Below are 20,955 nucleotides of genomic sequence, written 5' to 3' on the forward strand. Positions count from 1 at the left end.
GATTCTACTGTATTATTGACTGTATGTTTGTTTTACTCCATGTGTAACTCTGTCATTGTATGTGTCGAACTACTTTGCTTGATCTTGGCCAGGTCGCAATTGTAAATGAGAACTTGTTCTCAACTTGCCTACCTGGTTAAATAAAGGTGAAAAAAACAACAACAAAAAACAGCTTGATTTGACTTCTGCATCATATTTCATTCACTTCAATGTTTGTTCGGGGTAATACAACAAATGTATTTGCTTTAGAAATTGGGAAAACCCACACACCTACCAAAGAGAATACACAAGTTTGAAAATTCTGTCCATCTACTCGTTTACTTTTAATTTGTCTGTTTTCCACGGGGACGTGCTTGCGCGCAACCGTCAGGTTCGAATCAGGTTGAGAAGACTTCTCCCCGCGGAAGTGACGGCGATGGCGGCTCGCAGTTCGATTCCGGATTTGCTGTGAACTGCAAGCAGTTTTCATGGTGACTGTTTGACTTTTGTTAGTTTTCAGACATTATTTTTCGTCAAATACCACAGATAAAATAAGAGTATTGTTTACTGTTTTCAAATTTCGAAGGACGAAAGTTTTTAGTTAATGTTCTCCAGGGTTCAAGGTGGTCACCCTACCGAGCTAGCTGCTAGCTTAGCTTGTCGGCGAGACGAGCTGCGTGGTATATTCTGACTCTAGCTAGCTAGTCGGTAGCCCACTCACTGACCAAATTGCTATTGGATAGCAAACGTCGTGCAAGAGTCTACTTTTGTTTTAACTATTGTTTATATAGTAAACATATTCTGCTACACAATGTCAATGCATTCAAATCTATGAGAGTTGTGCAGCAAGCGTGCAGAGGCACTCACACGTTTGCTCGATCTACTCTTGTTAATTTGGACGCGTTTGGTTCGTTTTTGAGAGGTTGTTGAGGTTGTAGGGACGGATTCCAATTCGACAATTTGGACCCTAGCCTGAACCACATTGGTAAATTTAGCTGAGCGGGTTAACTTGTAGCACCTTCGACCTCCTGTTCCTGTGTGGGTCCTTGTGTGGTCGCCGACATGCTGAAGACCCGTCAGTGTCTACTTGGCATCCGCACTTTCCTAGGTGTAACGTCCAGAATGTGGGGATTCATCTTGTACATTCTCAGGAAGCACCTACGCACGGTGAGTATTTTTTTTTAAATAGCCAAACCAACTTCTCTTGTTTGTTTGCACATTTGTTTACATTGTCTGGGGTAAGTCGTGTGTGTGTGTGGGATAGACATGACATTCAAATGCATTGGTTACTGCTGTCATGGCCCTGTCACAAACCTAAAACAAAACTAACCTCCAGTCAGAAACCATCATCTCACAGTTTACAAACATGCTTCCACTTCCCTTATGGCCACATGGCCCTTATCAGAGCCATAGATAAGAATGGCACTTGGTGGAAAGTCTTGACAGGTAATGTGCTTCCGGTGGGGCTGTAGGATTCCGTTGAAATAAAGACAACTTTTGTAATGGACTCATTAAAAAATCCTTTTCATTCTGACAATCAAATGCCACTGCTCTCACGTGTTTCTGGGTTACTTTTGTAGCCCTCTACTGTAGTGTGATGTGAGTGTTAGGAGGACAAAGGAAGGCTCTTGTCCGACTGAGGTCTTGCATGCCCTTGATATATGGACAGGACCCACAAGACTCTGGTCACGTTTGCTGATGCCCCAAATATAAACTTGACATTTGAGGTGTCAAAGGCTCCACCTGTCCACCAAATAATGCACCAAGTCTGTTTGGGTGGGGCATATGGTTTGTTTATTATATACTCTGTCTGTAAACTTGATGCCACATTATCAAAGGATTTTGTTTCTGACTTTGTTTCACAGCAACAGAGAGCGAGAGGGGAGTGCTGATATTACATTTAAGTATGTTGTAGTTTAGTCAAGCTCCAGTGTTTACCGCATGTATTGTATTACCTAACAGTGATACATAATCGCTCAGGGCCTAGTCAGAGGGATGCGGACAGTGTTTGGAACATTTCAAGTCGAAATGCCGTATATGAATAAAATAACCATTTGTTTCACAATGTAGCAACCTATTTCTTCCTGAACAATCCGTCATGTTGTGCGCCCAAAATATGCTGGAGAAAGACTGCCTAGGCTTGGAATTCTCTGGAGTATATTACAGGTTTTCCCACTCCCAGCTACCAATGTGATGATGCCTAGGTGTCTAGCTAAACCAGGTTGCCCGTTCATACAATAGAGACCCTGGTATGCTGTAGCTATATAGGCTAGGCTTAGACCAGGGTTCTCAGACCATGTTCCCGGAGAGCTACCCTGCTGTAGGTTTTCGCTCCAACCCCAGTTGTAACTAACCCGATTCAGCTTGTTAACAAGTTTATCAAACGCATGCACATACAGACACTAATACGCACAGTATTTTTATTGTATTGTTTATCATTGTATTTCAAATTTGTGACTGTCCTTATCGATCATTGTTTTGTTACTTGAAAATGCTTTGTGGGCCCCAGGAAAAGAAGCTGATGCATCTGCAAAAGCTAATTGGGATACAAATAAGCTAATTATTAGAATTTGGTATGCTAAATTAGGGTTACAATGAAAACCTAGTGGGACGGTAGCTGTCATCACTACAATTGGATTATGGAGCATAAACGCATGCATATGCTACCAGTCCTTAATCAGATGTGTGCTAGACATATAAGCCAGTTGCATCATAATCTTCAAGACAGACAACACTGACATAAATGCATCTTCCAGAGGAGTGGAGGGCTGGAGAGGGTTTCTGGGAGGGTTATATCCAGACAATACCCAAGGGCAGTGGTATTGAAACTTTTCAGCGGGGACCCCATTTTTCTTACACACCCCCCCCCAGACATTCTGGCTACCCCAAATATAATGACACTGTTAAAATCTGTAAATTTGGATTTTTACATCAACAATCTTCTATTCATTACATTTTCATCTCTGAGAACCAATACATTCATTTACTCAATAAAATTGTATCCCCCCCCCAAAAAAAATATATTCAATATATAATTCTCAATGTTTGTATATTGTCCCATAAAATAACATGTACTCTTAAATTTTGGTTCCCCCCAAAAAAGTTAAAGTGCAATTCCCCCACGACTCCGTCTTTGAATACCACTGCCCTAGGGGGTACAGAATGTGGGGCTGTGGGTTCCCCACCAGCTGTTCATGAACAGGCTACCCCTAGGCCGGGCCAAGCGCCACAGGGCATGTATCAAAGATCTGGCAGTGGGTGTCATCTAAGGGTTTCGGACAAAACAACCTGGCAGCCGCAGACAGTCACCCTGCAGGTCTCCCTTTTCACTTGGCCCCCTATTCCTAGCCCTTATGGAGAACAGAGAGGCAAAAAAGCTGTCTACTCTGTTTAGGGGGAAAAAGGAGGGAACAATGAATGAATGGAGTGGGGAAAATCGGTGTGTCTAAATCTGATATGGCTCCCTCTCCTCTGGGATCCTTACCAACTGGTCTGTCATGTGCCCTGACAGGTTTAAGCACAGACCTAATTAGTGCTGAGACCTAAATGAAGTAGAGGAACGCACTGTAAACTTTTGAAATGCTCCCAAGGATGGCAGTAGTCGTGGAGGCCTAGGTCTAGTCTGACCCTGCGCTTTTGTTTGTGGACATGGGAATAATGTTGCCAAGGATACGTAGACATAGGCCTACATTTTCCATAACCACACCTTCCCCCAATTAGGCTTTCCCATGTAGGGAGCAGACAATGGAATAAATCGGTTTGTAATGAATTTACAAGTTTTTTTTTTTTTTTTTTTTTTTTCATTAAAATTGTATTTCTGTACCATTTCCAAGACAGGAGTAACTAAACTTTGCCCACTGTTCTGCCTTCAAATTCATGCAATTTATGCTCACAAATGTAACAAACACTAGTGTCTGTGAGTGACTCTCTTTGGCTGAGTTGAACAAGTATGTTTAATCTCTCTCATTCTGTTTCAGGTAATCCAGTACCAGACGGTGCGGTATGACACTTTACCACTGTCCCCCATCTCCAGAAATAGACTTAGTGAGTACTGCTGTCGCTCTGTCATCCTTTCTGACCCACTCTGCCATTCCTCGATCCCAGAAAACTGGACCCTGTCCAGTTGATCATTATGTATAAACTATAGAAATAGAATTAATAAACACACTGACATGACCTCATAATGCCTCTGCCCTTTGCTATAGCTTCCTCAACTTTCATTCTGGTTTCAGCTGGTCTACTGCATCTACACATCAGTTGCCAGAGTCCAGTTGTCTTTATTTAGTAAAGTCCTTGTTCAGTAATGCCTTCAAAGCAAGAGCTTGGTGTTACTTCAGTTACTCTCAGTTATTTTTTGTTTTATTGATAACTCTGATTAAGACAAACAGGAAAAAACATGATCACAAAACACAAAACTAAATGCAATGAAACAGCAACAGATACAATCTGTACAAAGCAACTACTACAGCAATGGTGGGCATATAATTGTATACATCTTCAGAGACAACATACTGTATGTGCATGAAACACAGGTGCTCGCTGGGACCTAGGAGTTCTGACTACTACTGTTTTATTGCTTGTCTCAAAGGACAACAGGGGAACCATACTCACACAAATGTGGATCCGCGGTTCTGTAAATCCATTATTAAAGCATTAAGCAGAAATCGCTTCACCATTTCCTGGTTGCGAAAATTTGAATAGTTAGCCTAATTTCAATTTGTAATAAAACAAGCAATTGTAGATTATCGTTGTACCATTTAAAACACTGAAATATATTTTCACTAATCAAAATGTTTGTTTGAAGCTGGTGTACAAAACTGAAAGTAAAAGATGTAAAAGCTAAACTTAAGAACAGGAAGCATAGAAATAGAGAACATATCTACCACTTCTTAGACTTGCTTTCAATGAGGACAGATCTAGAACTGTGAATTGGTCAAGTCCCCCGAAAGTTACATGTAGCAGCTTTCATTTCAGTTCCTCTAAGGCTGAAGAGTATGAACGCAACCCCAGTCTCTTCCAAGGGATTTTCTAAAGCACAGACCTGCTTTGCTATCTCTTATCACATTAACCCGATACCTTTTATTGAAGCATGTGGGCGCTTGAAACAGCTAGCATAGTGCAAAACATGTGAATGCATTGACACAAAGAAACTTTTTTGTCACTTGTGTAAGATGGTAAAATCATCAGTATTATTGACCCATCTGTCATGTTCTTTATGGTGTTATAGGTTAGATATAAAGCAAGGTGTGTATTAAGTCAGCCTTGGACAAGTAAGCCTTGTCTGAGCCAGAGTGGCCCATATTCTCATTCCCTTTCTCTTGTTTCTGTACCGTGAGGCACTTGATGTACAAGTACACAACCTGGTGAACAGGACACTAGACTGTCGCAGGGCCTTCCATCTCCTTATTGCTGAGTGCCAAGCAGAGAGGCGTCCGGTCCCATATTTTGAGTCTTGGTTATGACTCGACCAGGAGCGAACCCCGCACTCTAACCGCAAGGGGGGGTGGGGGTTGTGTTGAACATGTAATAAGCAGGTGTATGTGTTTGTTTGGTCCTTTAGATGCAGTGAAGAGGAAGATTCTGGTGCTGGATCTAGATGAGACGCTGATCCACTCTCACCATGACGGGGTCCTCAGACCCACAGTGAGACCCGGCACACCACCAGACTTCATCCTCAAGGTAAACGCACACACAAGCACACAGTGAATTTGGGGGGGTAATCATATCAGGACTTGAACCTGTGACCTTCTGGTCCAGAGACAAGCATGCTGCGCATTAGGGATTTAAAGATTCATCCAATGTGCAATGCGATTCAAATGTTACAAATCGTCGATTCACTAACAGTTTTTGCTCAACTTTTTCTGACGAGTCTGTCCTTGCTGCTAAAAAATATCTCCACAGCATGATGCTGCCACCACCATGCTTTACCGTAGGGATTATGCCAGGTTTGTGATGCTTGTCATTCAGGCCAAAGAGTTCAATATTGGTTTCATCAGACCAGAGAATGTTGTTTCTCATGGTCTGAGAGTCCTTTCGATGCCTTTTGGCAAACTAGAAGCAGGCTGTCATGTGCCTTTTTACTGAGGAGTGTCTTCAGTCTGGTCACTCTAACATAAAAGCCTGATTGGTGGAGTGCTTCAGAGATGGTAGTCCTACTGGAAGGTTCTCCCATCTCCACAGAGGAACTATGGAGCTCAGACTGACCACCTCCCTGACCAAGACCCTTCTCCCCCGGTTGCTTTGTTTGGCCGGCGGCCAGCTCTAGGAAGAGTCTTGGTGGTTCCAAACTTCTTACATTTAAGAATGATGGAGGCCACTGTGTTCTTGGGGACCTTCAATGCTGCAAACACATTTTTGGTACCCTTCCCCAGATCTGTGCCTCGACACAATCCTGTCTTGGAGGTCTACGGACATTTCCTTCGACCTCATGGCTTGGTTTTTGCTCTGACATGCACTGTCAACTGTGGGACCTTATATAGACAAGTGTGTGCCTTTCCAAATCATGTCCAATCAATTGAATCTACCACAGGTGGACTTCAATTTGTAGGAACATGTCTAGCATGATAAATGGAAGCAGGATGCACCTGAGCTCAATTTTGAGTCTCATAGCAAAGGGTCTAAATACTTTTTTAAATAAAACATTTCTGTTTTATTTATCATTTTGCTAAAAATGTCTGTTTTCTCTTTGTCATTATGTGGTATTGTGTGTAGATTGAGGATTTTTATTTAATCAATTTAAGAATTGTAATGCAACAAAATGTGGAAAAATGGAAGTGGTCTGAATACTTTCCGAATACACTGTATATGGCCATTTCTTTACATATGCTGAGTATAGTTGATAGTTTAATAACGAGGACTGCAATCACTGTTGTGAGTCGCACTGTGTGGTTGTAGCAGGAGGAAAAGAGAAGCTCACTTCGTTAACTTCCAAACTGTCAAAACCATTTCATTTTGAGACGGGTGAAGTCAAAATCAAATAAAATTTATTTATATAGCCCTTCGTACATCAGCTGATATCTCAAAGTGCTGTACAGAAACCCAGCCTAAAACCCCAAACAGCAAACAATGCAGGTGTAAAAGCACGGTGGCTAGGAAAAACTCCCTAGAAAGGCCAAAACCTAGGAAGAAACCTAGAGAGGAACCAGGCTATGTGGGGTGGCCAGTCCTCTTCTGGCTGTGCCGGGTAGAGATTATAACAGAACATGACCAAGATGTTCAAATGTTCATAAATGACCAGCATGGTCAAATAATAATAAGGCAGAACAGTTGAAACTGGAGCAGCAGCACAGTCAGGTGGACTGGGGACAGCAAGGAGTCATCATGTCAGGTAGTCCTGGGGCACGGTCCTAGGGCTCAGGTCCTCCGAGAGAGAGAAAGAAAGAGAGAATTAGAGAGAGCATATGTGGGGTGGCCAGTCCTCTTCTGGCTGTGCCGGGTGGAGATTATAACAGAACGTGGCCAAGATGTTCAAATGTTCATAAATGACCGGGATGGTTGAATAATAGTAAGGCAGAACAGTTGAAACTGGAGCAGCAGCATGGCCAGGTGGACTGGGGACAGCAAGGAGTCATCATGTCCGGTAGTCCTGGGGCATGGTCCTAGGGCTCAGGTCCTCCGAGAAAGAGAGAAGGAGAGAATTAGAGAACGCACACTTAGATTCACACAGGACACCGAATAGGACAGGAGAAGTACTCCAGATATAACAAACTGACCCTAGCCCCCGACACATGAACTACTGCAGCATAAATACTGGAGGCTGAGACAGGAGGGGTCAGGAGACACTGTGGCCCCATCCGAGGACACCCCCGGACAGGGCCAAACAGGAAGGATATAACCCCACCCACTTTGCCAAAGGACAGCCCCCACACCACTAGAGGGATATCTTCAACCACCAACTTACCATCCTGAGACAAGGCCGAGTATAGCCCACAAAGATCTCCGCCACGGCACAACCCAAAGTTCTGCAAGAGCTGTTTTCCCAGCTATTATGAGAATTGTTGTGCGTTGACTGCTTCTCAGCATGCATGTTTCCCTCACTCCCTATGACACTTGTAACATGAATGTGCTTGTGAGGAATATTATCTTGCAGAGAACCCACAACAACAAGCCAACTAGGTAAATACATCAACTGTTCTACTATGGGGTTGTCTGATTTATTCTATTCATTACTCATTTTGTTTGCAGAGAAAGTAAATGTGGACTGTTCTAGCATCTTTAAAGTGCACCTCGGCAGAAATATTTTTTCCCGTGTTCCATATTGTGGCAGCCCACACGTAAAATGACTGCAGTGAAAACTTCTCTTTCCTGTATCATATTGGAGGTCATGCATCTAGATACGTGTTGCATTCGTTTCCCCTCTCTCTCTCTCTCTCTCTCTCTCAGGTAGTCATTGACAAGCACCCTGTCAGATTCTTTGTACATAAAAGGCCGCACGTTGACTTCTTTTTAGAAGTGGTAAGTAAAAATGTTGTCCTTGTGAACTGTGAGTTCTATTTTGTACGTCATTGTCAACAATGTTGTGCTCTGTTTGACCAGTTCTTTGACTGTAAATGATGGCGTGGCCTAACATGTATCCTTCGCTGTGTGTGTGACCCCGCTCTCCAGGTCAGCCAGTGGTATGAGCTGGTAGTATTCACGGCCAGTATGGAGATCTATGGCTCGGCAGTGGCAGACAAGCTGGACAACAACAGGAACATCCTGAAACGCAGATACTACAGACAGGTATCACTCTCCCCTATCATCTGAACACAACTGATTTATGTCTATCCACATCTTTGTGAAAACTGTACTCTATCAGTGACCTCGTTTCCCCTTTCTCATTTATTTACGATCTGCTTACATCTTCTATGTCTTCTTCCTGTGTCTGCAGCATTGCACGTTGGATCTAGGTAGTTATATTAAAGACCTGTCTGTTGTACACAAAGACCTGTCTAGTATCGTCATCCTGGACAACTCGCCTGGAGCTTACCGGAGTCATCCAGGTGAGGTTATACACATATGCGTGCACGCACACACACTCACACAACAGAAATGTATGCATACTTTGTGATGAGGCGATTATGTACAGTTGAAGTTGGAAGTTTACATACACCTTAGCCATATACATTTACACTCAGTTTCACAATTCCTGACATTTAATCCTTGTAAAAATCCCTGTCTTAGGTCAGTTAAGATCACCGCTTTATTTTAAGAATGTGAAATGTCAGAATAATAGTCGTGATTTTATTTCCCAGTGGGTCAGCAGATTATAAACACTCAATTAGTATTTGGTAGCATTGTCTTTAAATTGTTGAACTTGGGTCAAACATTTTGGGCAGCCTTCCACAAGCTTCCCACAATAAGTTGGGTGAATTTTGGCCCATTCCTCCTGACAGAGCTGGTGTAACTGAGTCAGGTTTGTAGGCCTCCTTGCTCGCACACACTTTTTCAGTTCTGCCCACAAATTTTCTATAGGATTGAGGTCAGGGCTTTGTGATGGCCGCTCCAATACCTTGACTTTGTTGTCCTTAAGCTATTTTGCCACAACTTTGGAAGTATGCTTGGGGTCATTGTCCATTTGGAAGATCCATTTGCGACCAAGCTTTAACTTGTCTTGATGATGTTGCTTCAATATATCCACATACTTTTCCTCCCTCATGATGCCATCTATTTTGTGATGTGCACCAGTCCCTCCTGCAGCAAAGCACCCCCACACCATGATGCTGCCACCCCTGTGCTTCACGGTTGGGATGGTGTTCTTCGGGCTTGCAAGCCTCCTCCTTTTTCCTCCAAATGTAATGATGGTCATTATGGCCAAACTGTTCTATTGTTGTTGTTGGTCTGTTTCATCAGACCAGAGGACATTTCTCCAAAAAGTATGATCTTTGTCCCCATGTGCAGTTGCAAACCGTAGTCTGGGTTTTTTATGGCAGTTTTGGAGCAGTGGCTTCTTCCTTGCTGAGCAGCCTTTCAGATTGTCGATATAGGACTTATTTTACTTTGGATAAAGATACTTTTGTACCTGTTTCCTCCAGCATCTTCACAGGGTATTTTGCTGCTGTTATGGGATTGATTTGCACTTTTTGCACAAAAGTACGTTCATCTCTAGGAGACAGGACACGTTTCTTTCCTGAGCGGTATGACGGCTACGTGGTCCCATGGTGTTTATACTTGCGTACTATTGTTTGTACTGATCAAGCTTTTTTTTCTGGAATTTTCCAAGCTGTTTAAAGGCACAGTGAATTTAGTGTATGTAAATGTTTGACCCACTGGAATTGTGATACTTTGAAATAATCTGTCTGAAAACAATTGTTGGAAAAATTACCTGTCATGCACAAAGTAGATGTCCTAACTGATTTGCCAAAACTATAGTTTGTTAACAAGAAATTTGTGGAGTGGTTGAAAAACGAGTTTATAGACTCCAACCTAAGTGTATGTAAACTTCCGACTTCAACTGTACATCGTTCTAGGTCATATCCGCCTAGGTGAGCTTGTAATGATTGTTTAAATGTCAAGATGTTGTCAAACCAGTTGCTGTCCGCTTGGTGGGTGTGAGTGGAAGGTTGCCAGCTCTTGCACGTTTTTAAGCGAACAAACAACACACCAATTCAAACATTGCCGTTTTCTATAGAAACCGTGATTAGCCTTGTGACAGACTTGTGAGAATCAAGGTAAGTTGGCAGCTACCAAGGAGCAACCACCTGTACCCTATTAATAAAAGTAATGTTTTGTTGATTTTTCAACAGCAGATCATTTTGTACTCACCTGGTTTTACACACCAATTATTAGGTTTCACAACTCTCCTACTATCCTTATTTTGGTTTTGAATGTCTGTATTTGCCTTCCAGACAATGCAATACCTATCAAGTCTTGGTTCAGCGACCCTAGTGACACAGCACTCCTTAACCTGCTGCCTATGCTAGATGCACTTAGGTGAGTATTTAAGGTATTCAGATGGATGGATAATGATCCTGCACTGTAGCAGTGTTTTTCCAGTTACCTGGTAGCATGACAAATGCATAACCCTTACAACTGTCTGCTAGGTTCACTGCTGACATCCGATCCGTCCTCAGTCGAAACCTCCACCAGCACCGGCTCTGGTGATTGGCTGATTCTGCGGGGAGGGTCTCGCTGATTGGCTCTTTTTTTTATACCCCTTCCCCCTACCTGCTCCCATCGCTCCTCCGTTACCACGCAGTGGACCTTTCACTCCTCTCAGAAAAGGACCGAGGAGAGAAGGGTTAAAGCAGAACATCCAACAAGAAATGAACGGAGCAAGATCTGGAGAGCCAGCAAATGACTGGGGGAAGCCAGCTTTTTCTTTTTCTTGTATGATTTTTGAAAAAAACTAAATGGAGTCTCTGCCTTAGTTCCTAATACTGACTCTGTGTAAGTACGCATGGGGCTGAGTCTTTTTGTACATGAATTGGGAGAATGCTCACGTTTGTTCGTCATGCTAAACTTTTGACGTTACAAAAATAATAGGGACAGCATGGCAATGAACTAGACAAGTTTCCATCCTTTTTTTCTTAAATGTCATTAGTCTGGACTGCACCTCTAACGACGCCTGTTATTTTACTCTCTCTTTCTCAACTTGGTACTGGACCTTACTTCTGTTAAGATGGCCAAGAGGAACCGGACGACAGGATTAGATGGAGGATGATAGTTTTGATTGGGGGAATATAGGCCCTGTCAATCAACCAGGGTAATTCATGTGTCGGGGGTACCAATGAGTGAGTTATGACAAGTAATTTTACGCAATGAAGATTCGCTACACAACACAGACCTCTCTGGATGAAGTATAAAGCAGTTTATTTTTTATTTTTTTAATCAAATGACTGTTGGTTAGACATGATCATTTATCTCAAGCTTTTTCCTCCAAAACCCATTGTAGGATGTAAGGCTGAACTGAAGAACTTATGAAAGAAAATAATGGTTAAAAAAATATTTCAATTTCTCATCTTTCAGTTACCATGATGTATAGTATGACATAGACATCTCCATTATTGAAAATCTTATGCCTGATACAACATTTCAATTTGGGATTTGCACTTAATTTCTGGGATTTTACTTTGTTGTTTTGTATTTGAAGCAGAATGAGCAGCCCTTTTGATTGTTTCCTGTTCCCCTGACTGTATTGGTTCCATTGTCTGCTCCTGTCTTTTCAATGCCATTTGAACAATTTCAGTCTTGTCAAGACTGCATCTTTTTGGCTCAGTCCCCAGGTCTGTGTTACTAATAAAACACTTGTCAGTATTGACCACTTTTATCTGGCTCTCCTTTGTAACTTCACACAGAATCACGGTGCTCTCAAAAAGCATCCCAGTTGTGGTGTTTTGTCTGCTTGTATTTTGTGGGAATATATGACAGAATGCTCAGGAAAGGGGGACCCGTTTTAAATTGAGACAGAAATTTCATAAATTGACATTGCATTTTTGTTAAAGGACAAGTAATAAATGGTGATATTCTGTTTCTCAATAAGATCCACTGCCAAATCTTACACTTGGCTGCCCTCATGTGGTAAGATGAGTAACTGCATCATGATCTCCATTCCCCATCATTGTCTCCGCTGCTTGACATGGTGACTACCTGTTGACATAGCAGGTGTATTCATGTCCAGGTGGGCCACCACACTGGTTTCCATATTTTCATTTTAATCAGAGATTGATTTGAACCTCGCTGGTTGATCTATGACATAGGGTAATCAATTAACTGCTAGGGAGAATAAAACTAGCTTTGCTAGGAGCCTGGAATTTGTGATGTAGGGTGTAATTAAGGTAACTTTAAAAACTGGTCATAAACAGATCATATTGTTTTATGGAACTGGTATACCCTTTATAGTTTACCTTTTCAAATGCTTTGACTACACTACTTGTAAGGATACTGTGACGATTGTGGGGCGGCAGGTACCCTAGTGGTTAGAGCGTTGGGGCCAGTAACTGAATGGTTGCTAGATCAAATCCCTGAGCTGACGAGGTAAAACTCTTGTCGTTCTGCCCCTGAACAAGGCAGCTAACTGACTGTTCCTAGGCCGTCATTGTAAATACGAATTTGTTCTTAACTGACTTGCCTAGGGGAAAACAAAAAGTAATATCAACAGCAGCCACCTCAGCTGACCTATGACTCCCAAGCATGTGACCACTTGTGCAACTGCCCTATCAAACTAATCACACCTTGAAGTGTGATTAGACACTAGGAGGAATTATTAGTCCCACAACTTACTTCCAGGTCTGCACTATAAACACATTAAATTCAGTCGATTCAATCGATTTAGTAGTCTCTGTTGAATTTGCTGCTGGCTATACTCAATAACACGCCACGGAAAGTGCAGTGATGGGTCATATGACAACTGCCTCATCACAACCGGTTGGTCAAAATAAAGTAGTTCCGTTGAAAATCAGTTTTTTCTTTAAAAAATATATTTTGCAACCAAAAATGATTGCTAATTTGTTAAATAATCCTTACATTTCGATTAATTGATGAATATTACTAAATATTTAATTCAGCGTTCAAACTTTCACAACTCATTTTAATGAGGCCGTGCGACGGATGCCGCGTTCACAACAACTGGGAACTTGGATATATCTGACTTCAGTGTATTCACGACAAATCGGGAACTCCGCTTCTTTCTAGAGCTCCGAATTCCCGACCTAAATATCACTGATGTGATGATTTGACACCGTTTTTTTCATAGATCCAGGTTGTCTTGAAAGCACCATGAGCGTAGCCTAAACTATTTAGCTAATTCGACGTGCAGACTTCTCTTGCGCGTCATATGTTATTGTATCCGTCCGCTGCAGTCGTACTAGGAAAGAATCCGAGCAAACAGCAGACCCGTGTTCCATCGAATTGTTACTTGAGGATATCTCAGATCGACACCCTGTCATTCGTTTGACAATGAAGTTCCAATACAAAGAGGAACATCCATTTGAAAAGAGACGGTCTGAGGGCGAGAAAATAAGGAAGAAGTATCCGGACAGGGTTCCTGTAAGTAGCTAGCTAAACTACCATAGCCTAACGTTAAATGTTTTTTTCTACCCAAAAGTCAATAGGGAAACATTTGGATATTAAAACTAGTATTGACATTAGTAATCCTAATTAGATAACGTTAACGTGATAACCGCTCAAGCCATGTCATGTTTGGTTTTGGTGTATTATCATAACGACGCCAAAGTAGGGCAGTTGTATTAGTTTACTAGCTAGCTATCGCGTTAGCGTTTGTATGTGGGTTGGCAACAACAAATGGCTTCTTATGGGCCTACCGTGTTCGTCGCAGTTAGGCATAATTCTATTCAATATTGAATTGGATTTTTATGTTTTACTAGCTAGCAATCTGTCAATATGCTTGCTGTTAATCCATGGAGTCAGACACAGTATTTCATAAGACAGGTAGCTAGTTTAACATCCTTACAAAACAATAGGAGCTAATGGCTAACTTGCTACCAAGCTTATGTCAAAATTAAACATGACATCTTAATATTCAATGTTTAATGAGTTTCTAGGTTTACAGTTTAAGGTAGTTTGTGTTGAAAGAATAGTACCCTAAATAGCCTACAGCTGGTGTCAATATGCAGTCCTTCGCATTTGGCCCCTCTGTAGGTAGGTTGTTCGACACCGTGTGCCCCCCCCTCGCACACCGTGTTTCCCCCCGCACACCGTGTCCCCCCCCTCGCACACCGCCCCCCTCGCACACCGTGTTCCCCCTCGCACACCGTGCCCCCCCCAACCGTGTGCCCACCCCCTGCACCTATGACATTTTTTTGCTGATACAGATATCCGATAATTTTAGCGACCTTTTAAGCATTCTAGTAGAGTTAAGTAGGTAAAACCCATGGACACAGCGGTCTAAGGCACTGCATCTCAGTGCAAGAGGCGTAACTACAGTCTCTGGTTTGAATCCAGGCTCTATCACATCCAGCTGTGATTGGGAATCCCATAGGACGGCGCAAAGTTGGCCCAGCGTCGTCCGGGTTTGGCCGACCGGGGTAGGCCATCAAATATAAGAATTTGTTCTTGCCTAGTTAAATAAAGGTTACACACCACACTGACCAAAAAGTTATTTTGTTGGCATTTACGTATGTCCCCATTGCCAGTAAAACATAACCCAAACCTATTTCTTTCACTTACTTGCTGTGCTGTTTTGTTGTTCATTTGTTTGGTAGTTTCATTCTCTACCAGGATTTCTATGAAACGCTGTTTGGGTCTTTGCGTTTCAAAAAAGATACACGTCAAATAACACTTTGACCAATCGGGACCTGAATATGACTGCATGTCACATAATAATTAACGTGTTCATAACATTTTTACGTAGTTACTACACATTGATTACACATTGATTACACTATCACTCGTATTTCATATGTCGCAACGATTCATCGATACGTATGCTATGATGCTGGTAAAGTTGTCTCGCGCACCTACAGTGCTGGTCTACAGCTAGCTAACTATATAGCTGGGTATCATCTAAAATAGCCCTAATTTATAACACAATACTTATTTGATGAATGTTGGTCGAACCCATCTATGTGAAGCTAGCCACAAAAAGGATTAACCCCACAATAGTGGACTTTGCGTGTAGACTTCAAAATAAAAGTTTGTCATTGACAGTGATGCAAATGAATACAAATAGTAGAATTTTGCCATAATTGAATACATCATGCTAAACGAGGTTGTAATGTTATATCAAATCAACAAAATATAATAATTTGTTAATTTGGCAAATCTGTTGAAATCACACTGGATGTATTATACTTTAGAATTGCATTGGTGGTGTACTTATTTCACTGTACAGCATTTTACATTTACATTTAAGTCATTTAGCAGACGCTCTTATCCAGAGCGACTTACAAATTGGTGCTTTCACCTTATGACATCCAGTGGAACAGCCACTTTACAATAGTGCATCTAGGTCTTTTAAGGGGGGAGAAGGATTACTTTATCCTATCCTAGGTATTCCTTAAAGAGGTGGGGTTTCAGGTGTCTCCGGAAGGTGGTGATTGACTCCGCTGTCCTGGCGTCGTGAGGGAGTTTGTTCCACCATTGGGGGGCCAGAGCAGCGAACAGTTTTGACTGGGCTGAGCGGGAACTGTACTTCCTCAGTGGTAGGGAGGCGAGCAGGCCAGAGGTGGATGAACGCAGTGCCCTTGTTTGGGTGTAGGGCCTGATCAGAGCCTGGAGGTACTGAGGTGCCGTTCCCCTCACAGCTCCGTAGGCAAGCACCATGGTCTTGTAGAGGATGCGAGCTTCAACTGGAAGCCAGTGGAGAGAGCGGAGGAGCGGGGTGACGTGAGAGAACTTGGGAAGGTTGAACACCAGACGGGCTGCGGCGTTCTGGATGAGTTGTAGGGGTTTAATGGCACAGGCAGGGAGCCCAGCCAACAGCGAGTTGCAGTAATCCAGACGGGAGATGACAAGTGCCTGGATTAGGACCTGCGCCGCTTCCTGTGTGAGGCAGGGTCGTACTCTGCGGATGTTGTAGAGCATGAACCTACAGGAACGGGCCACCGCCTTGATGTTAGTTGAGAACGACAGGGTGTTGTCCAGGATCACGCCAAGGTTCTTAGCGCTCTGGGAGGAGGACACGATGGAGTTGTCAACCGTGATGGCGAGATCATGGAACGGGCAGTCCTTCCCCGGGAGGAAGAGCAGCTCCGTCTTGCCGAGGTTCAGCTTGAGGTGGTGATCCGTCATCCACACTGATATGTCTGCCAGACATGCAGAGATGCGATTCGCCACCTGGTCATCAGAGGGGGGAAAGGAGAAGATTAATTGTGTGTCGTCTGCATAGCAATGATAGGAGAGACCATGTGAGGTTATGACAGAGCCAAGTGACTTGGTGTATAGCGAGAATAGGAGAGGGCCTAGAACAGAGCCCTGGGGGACACCAGTGGTGAGAGCGCGTGGTGAGGAGACAGATTCTCGCCACGCCACCTACAGCCTTACCTATGGATTGTGGATCAATGACATGGTGGGCTATCAGTCTACTCAGTGACACCCAGAGACATTAGCGTCATAGCTCTTATTGTGGGACTCTGAAACAACTGGATTGAGCCACATTTATTGTCAACCTATGTGTATTGAACACTTCCAGAGGGAAAACAATACTGTGGATGTTTTGCGGTCTGATAACTCTGAGGAGGACATTGGAAAAATATATATTGGGTATTGAGTAGACATATACCCAATTTCATTGATCCCCCAATCCTTAGGTAAAGCAAAAACAGTGCCATATGAATGTCATTACACACAATAGGCTGACTGGGGAGGTGATTTCACAGGCCCGCAATAGGAGCTACAACGCTCCAATTTGCAAATTCATTAAAAATCCTACAATGTGATTTTCTGGAATTTTTTTTCTCATTTTGTCTGTCATAGTTGAAGTGTACCTACGATGAAAATTACAGGCCTCATCTTTTTAAGTGTGAGAACTTGCACAATTTATGGCTGACTAAATACTTTTTTGCCCCACTGTATGTTGGTAAGATAATAGCAGTGATGCTTTTACTGTGTAACTATGGTAGTGCAACATCTAAAAAAAAATAGGGCACTTGGTAGTGTGTACCCAAAGCCAACATCACCCACGACAGAGAACGGTTGATTGTCAGTGGAATTCATTGCCCTTATCTTGGCGTTAATGGATTTCACATTTAAGTTGTCAAGCTGAAATTTTCTTACTCTTTCAAATGACTGCTCGGTCCACACAGCAGACATTGTGGGCTAGGTTAGGAATTCTGTGTTGCACGTGTAACGCACAATTTTACGTGGCGTCAATACATCGCGTACCTACGTTTTATATCAGCTTTGACATCGGTTTTGCACATCGCCGTTAAACTAGACATTGGGCCGATACCAATGTTGTCATTTTTCTGGCCTTAGAGCACAGGGAAGTATTCTTTCTCTGTGAGATTTGGTTTCATTTCTACTCCCCACTCAACATGTCTGTCCTGTCAGCTTCACATAGCAGTGGGAATCTAAATGGAGAAGTAGCAAGTGGGCCAAAGCCAAAAGGTACCATGGTTTCTGATCAGGTCTCCGATCCCCTTTACCTTGAAATGTGAAACAAAGAAGCTTGAATTGTGCAAGCGTATGTGACCAAGTTAATTATGAATGTAAAAGTTATTCATGTAAAAAGTATGGCTCTTTTTTTGACCGTGTCAGCAAACTTCACATTGTTGGATACATAGCCACACAATATTTAGGCCTATACTGATTGCTTTTGTTCTTTTTATTTTAGGTAATTGTGGAAAAAGCCCCCAAAGCAAGGATAGGAGATTTGGACAAGAAGAAATACCTCGTGCCCTCCGACCTCACGGGTAACTTGAACTATTATAACAGTGCCACCCATGTATCACAAACTCATACCATTCTTTTCAGAACTGTAATTGTTCAATTCCTCTACCTTTACTACAGTGGGCCAGTTCTACTTCCTCATCCGAAAACGAATCCACCTGCGGGCAGAAGACGCCTTATTCTTCTTTGTAAACAACGTCATTCCACCCACTTCCGCCACCATGGGCCTGCTATACCAGGTATGATATTTTTTTACATTCTCACTTTTCTGCTGCTTGTTCCTTTTGGGGATTGGGATGCAATTCCCCTACCTCTGTTTTGTCAGCTCACACTAACACCTCTATCTCTCTCGCTCTCTTTCAGGAGCACCATGAAGAGGACTTTTTCCTCTACATTGCCTACAGTGATGAGAGTGTCTATGGAGACAACCATACAGAAATTTGAACCTCCTCCCTTCCTCAACCAAGTCCTGCCCCCCCCAAACCACACCCTGTGTCTATTGAAATTCTGTATCCAGCTCAGCAGCCTGGAGTTCCCGGAGCAAAGATGTCAGATGCACTTTCACTCCCCCTCCTGTTATCCCTTTGTTTTTACCCCTTTAGTACTATTCCAACAGTGTGAATTTTATTTGCCTCCAGGTCTTCGAGATAGGGATTTCAGTTGAATGGTCCCGTAAGCCAGTTTTCATAGTGCTTTGATCATGCTGAAACTGAGAACGGATGCCATTTTGAAACGACTGTTAGAATTGGGCAATGTTACCAGTTATTCTAAAGATGAGGGTTAAGAAAGGAGGTAGCCTTTGGATCTACCGTGATTAAATTCTGCTCCATTTGGCAATGAAAAAATGTAATGTGTTTTATTAATGTCGTAGTGCTGGTAAGATACTTTGAAGACGTAGTGTATTTGACATCTGACTGGAGTAGAATAGAATTCGAACTGAACAATCATCCCCCCCTCTCTGCTTTGTGGTTAAAAAATATATTATTTTGATTATTATGATTATTGTACTTTATTTTTTGATTTCTGAGGTATTGTAAAGCAATTTTTTTGTTTCCTTTTTAAAAAGTTGGAACTCGTTATACAGCTGCGTTACTGGCGTCTCCACTCATGATCATACATGATAAAATGTGACAAAAAGCGAACTCTTGTTTCCCGTCTGTTCTTAACTGTCGGTCTTTCGCCTTCATTTTTCTGCTGTATGTGAACATATTGAAATGGTTTCCGCGACCATAGTCTTGAGAGAGAGCCTGAATAAAGAACATTTATTTTCTTCCGTTCACATCTGCGCTTTCAAATGACTATTATTAGCTTTCAAAATGGAAACCTTTTGATCGCTACATTGATCACACCACAGACTGCACTCACTGTGGAGATAACCAATCCCACCATCACATAGCTCCGCATGAGCTGTAGGGAGGAAAAAGACAGGTCACATTACCCTGCTCAGATGTTACATGCATCAACCAATGGTTGTGTACTACATCATCAAATGACAAATTGCTATAACATATGTTCGCTGATACGTAAAATACCTATTAAGGGGTTGTAAGATCTGGCAGGCGTCAGGAACGCCTGGGCAGAGGAATGCGCCCAGTAATTAGCATCCATATTGCTATTCAGCCAAGATGGTGTTCTGAGGAGGTTGTTACCTCACCTTTACAATCAGATTGGTTTAGTTTGGTGTCAGGACGCCGCCCCTATGATAACCACTGCAGTCTGCCTAGTCCTCTCCTGGAGAGCCCCCTGATGGAAAGGAAATTATGCATTATCAAAGAAAATGGTACTATGAAAAACACACACATTATTCAAATAAAGCACTTGAAAGGGTTATTCGCCATAATTCTCATCTATAAATCAAATTGTATTTGTCAATGTGCCGAATACAACGGGTGTAGACTTTACGATGAAATGCTTACTTTACGAGCCCTTTCCAAACAATGCAGAGGTAAAAAGTAAGCCAAATGTGCAAGAAAATAACGAGACTGTATAAAAGGAGTACCGGTACCAAATCAATGTGCTGGGGTACAAGGTAATATGTTCATGTAGGTAGGGGTAAAAGTTATTAGGCAGCAGGGTGTGAAAGTGTGTCTCTCTCTGTGTATGTTAATATGCATGGTGTGTGTGGGTAGAGTCCAGTGAGTGCAAGAGAGCCATTGCAAATAAAAAGGCATTTAATGCAAATAGGGTGGCCATTTGATTAACTGTTCAGCAGTGGTGGCTTGGGGGTAGAAGCTGTTCAGGAACCTTTTGGTCCCAAAGTTGGCCCTCCGGTACTGCTTGCCGTGTGGTAGCAGAGGGAACAGTCTATGACTTGGGTGGCTGGAGTCTTTGACCATTTTTACGGCCTTCCTCTGACACCGCCTGGTATAGAGGTCATCGATGGCAGGCAGCTCAGCCCCGGGGATATACTGGGCCGTTTGCTCTACCCTCTGTAGCGCCTTACGATCAGATGCAAAGCAATTGCCATACCAAGCGGTGATGCAGCCAGTCAATGCTCTCAATGGTGCAGCTGTAAAACTTTGAGGATCTGTAGGCCTACTACATGACTGTCAGTGGTGTAATGTGTCTGCATAGGAAACACACAAGCACCATTTCTTATCAGTCTTTACATTTCAATACATTTGTCTAGGCTTGTCTTATCAGTGTGCTTTTGAAGCATGATCTCTGTGCCTGCCCTGGATACTCAAGGCAGTGTGAGTTTTTTCTGTG

The 20,955-nt window shown here is 42.7% G+C and overlaps 2 protein-coding genes across 5 annotated transcripts; both read left to right on the plus strand.

Moving 5' to 3' along the window:
• Positions 1–373: 373 nt before the first annotated feature.
• LOC115138143 (CTD nuclear envelope phosphatase 1A-like) lies at positions 374–12,217 on the plus strand. 4 transcript variants are annotated; one of them, XR_003864893.2, is made up of 9 exons: positions 380–1,146; positions 3,957–4,023; positions 5,540–5,658; positions 8,362–8,433; positions 8,584–8,700; positions 8,849–8,960; positions 10,806–10,890; positions 11,001–11,346; positions 11,579–12,217. XR_003864893.2 is itself a non-coding variant. In XM_029674659.2 (8 exons), exons 1-7 carry the CDS (start codon positions 1,042–1,044, stop codon positions 10,618–10,620), a joined length of 624 nt encoding a protein of 207 aa, XP_029530519.1. In that variant the 5' UTR covers positions 375–1,041; the 3' UTR covers positions 10,621–10,628; positions 10,806–10,892. The 4 variants fall into 4 exon arrangements, 3 of the variants coding, with proteins under 3 accessions (XP_064881581.1, XP_029530519.1, XP_029530518.1); XM_029674659.2 differs by lacking the exons at positions 11,001–11,346; positions 11,579–12,217 and adding an exon at positions 10,589–10,628 and having other exon boundaries at positions 375–1,146; positions 10,806–10,892; XM_029674658.2 differs by having other exon boundaries at positions 11,001–12,217.
• Positions 12,218–13,539: 1,322 nt separating this feature from the next.
• LOC115138144 (gamma-aminobutyric acid receptor-associated protein-like) lies at positions 13,540–19,388 on the plus strand. The gene is made up of 4 exons (XM_029674660.2): positions 13,540–13,944; positions 18,191–18,269; positions 18,367–18,485; positions 18,610–19,388. The coding sequence occupies exons 1-4, from the start codon at positions 13,855–13,857 to the stop codon at positions 18,688–18,690; spliced, it is 369 nt and encodes a 122-aa protein (XP_029530520.1). The 5' UTR covers positions 13,540–13,854; the 3' UTR covers positions 18,691–19,388.
• Positions 19,389–20,955: the final 1,567 nt, after the last annotated feature.

Source organism: Oncorhynchus nerka, linkage group LG12 (assembly GCF_034236695.1).
Source record: "Oncorhynchus nerka isolate Pitt River linkage group LG12, Oner_Uvic_2.0, whole genome shotgun sequence".
In the NCBI taxonomy this organism is placed as follows: Eukaryota; Metazoa; Chordata; class Actinopteri; order Salmoniformes; family Salmonidae; genus Oncorhynchus; species Oncorhynchus nerka.

Bases quoted from the DNA above. Each gene is read 5' to 3' on its own strand.
- LOC115138144 (XM_029674660.2), top strand. From the start codon at position 13,855: ATGAAGTTCCAATACAAAGAGGAACATCCATTTGAAAAGAGACGGTCT. The intron at 18,270-18,366 runs GTAACTTGAACT...CCTTTACTACAG, and splicing joins CGTGCCCTCCGACCTCACGG to TGGGCCAGTTCTACTTCCTC. The intron at 18,486-18,609 runs GTATGATATTTT...GCTCTCTTTCAG, and splicing joins CCATGGGCCTGCTATACCAG to GAGCACCATGAAGAGGACTT.
- LOC115138143 (XM_029674658.2), top strand. From the start codon at position 1,042: ATGCTGAAGACCCGTCAGTGTCTACTTGGCATCCGCACTTTCCTAGGT. The intron at 8,701-8,848 runs GTATCACTCTCC...CTGTGTCTGCAG, and splicing joins AACGCAGATACTACAGACAG to CATTGCACGTTGGATCTAGG. The intron at 10,891-11,000 runs GTGAGTATTTAA...ACTGTCTGCTAG, and splicing joins CCTATGCTAGATGCACTTAG to GTTCACTGCTGACATCCGAT.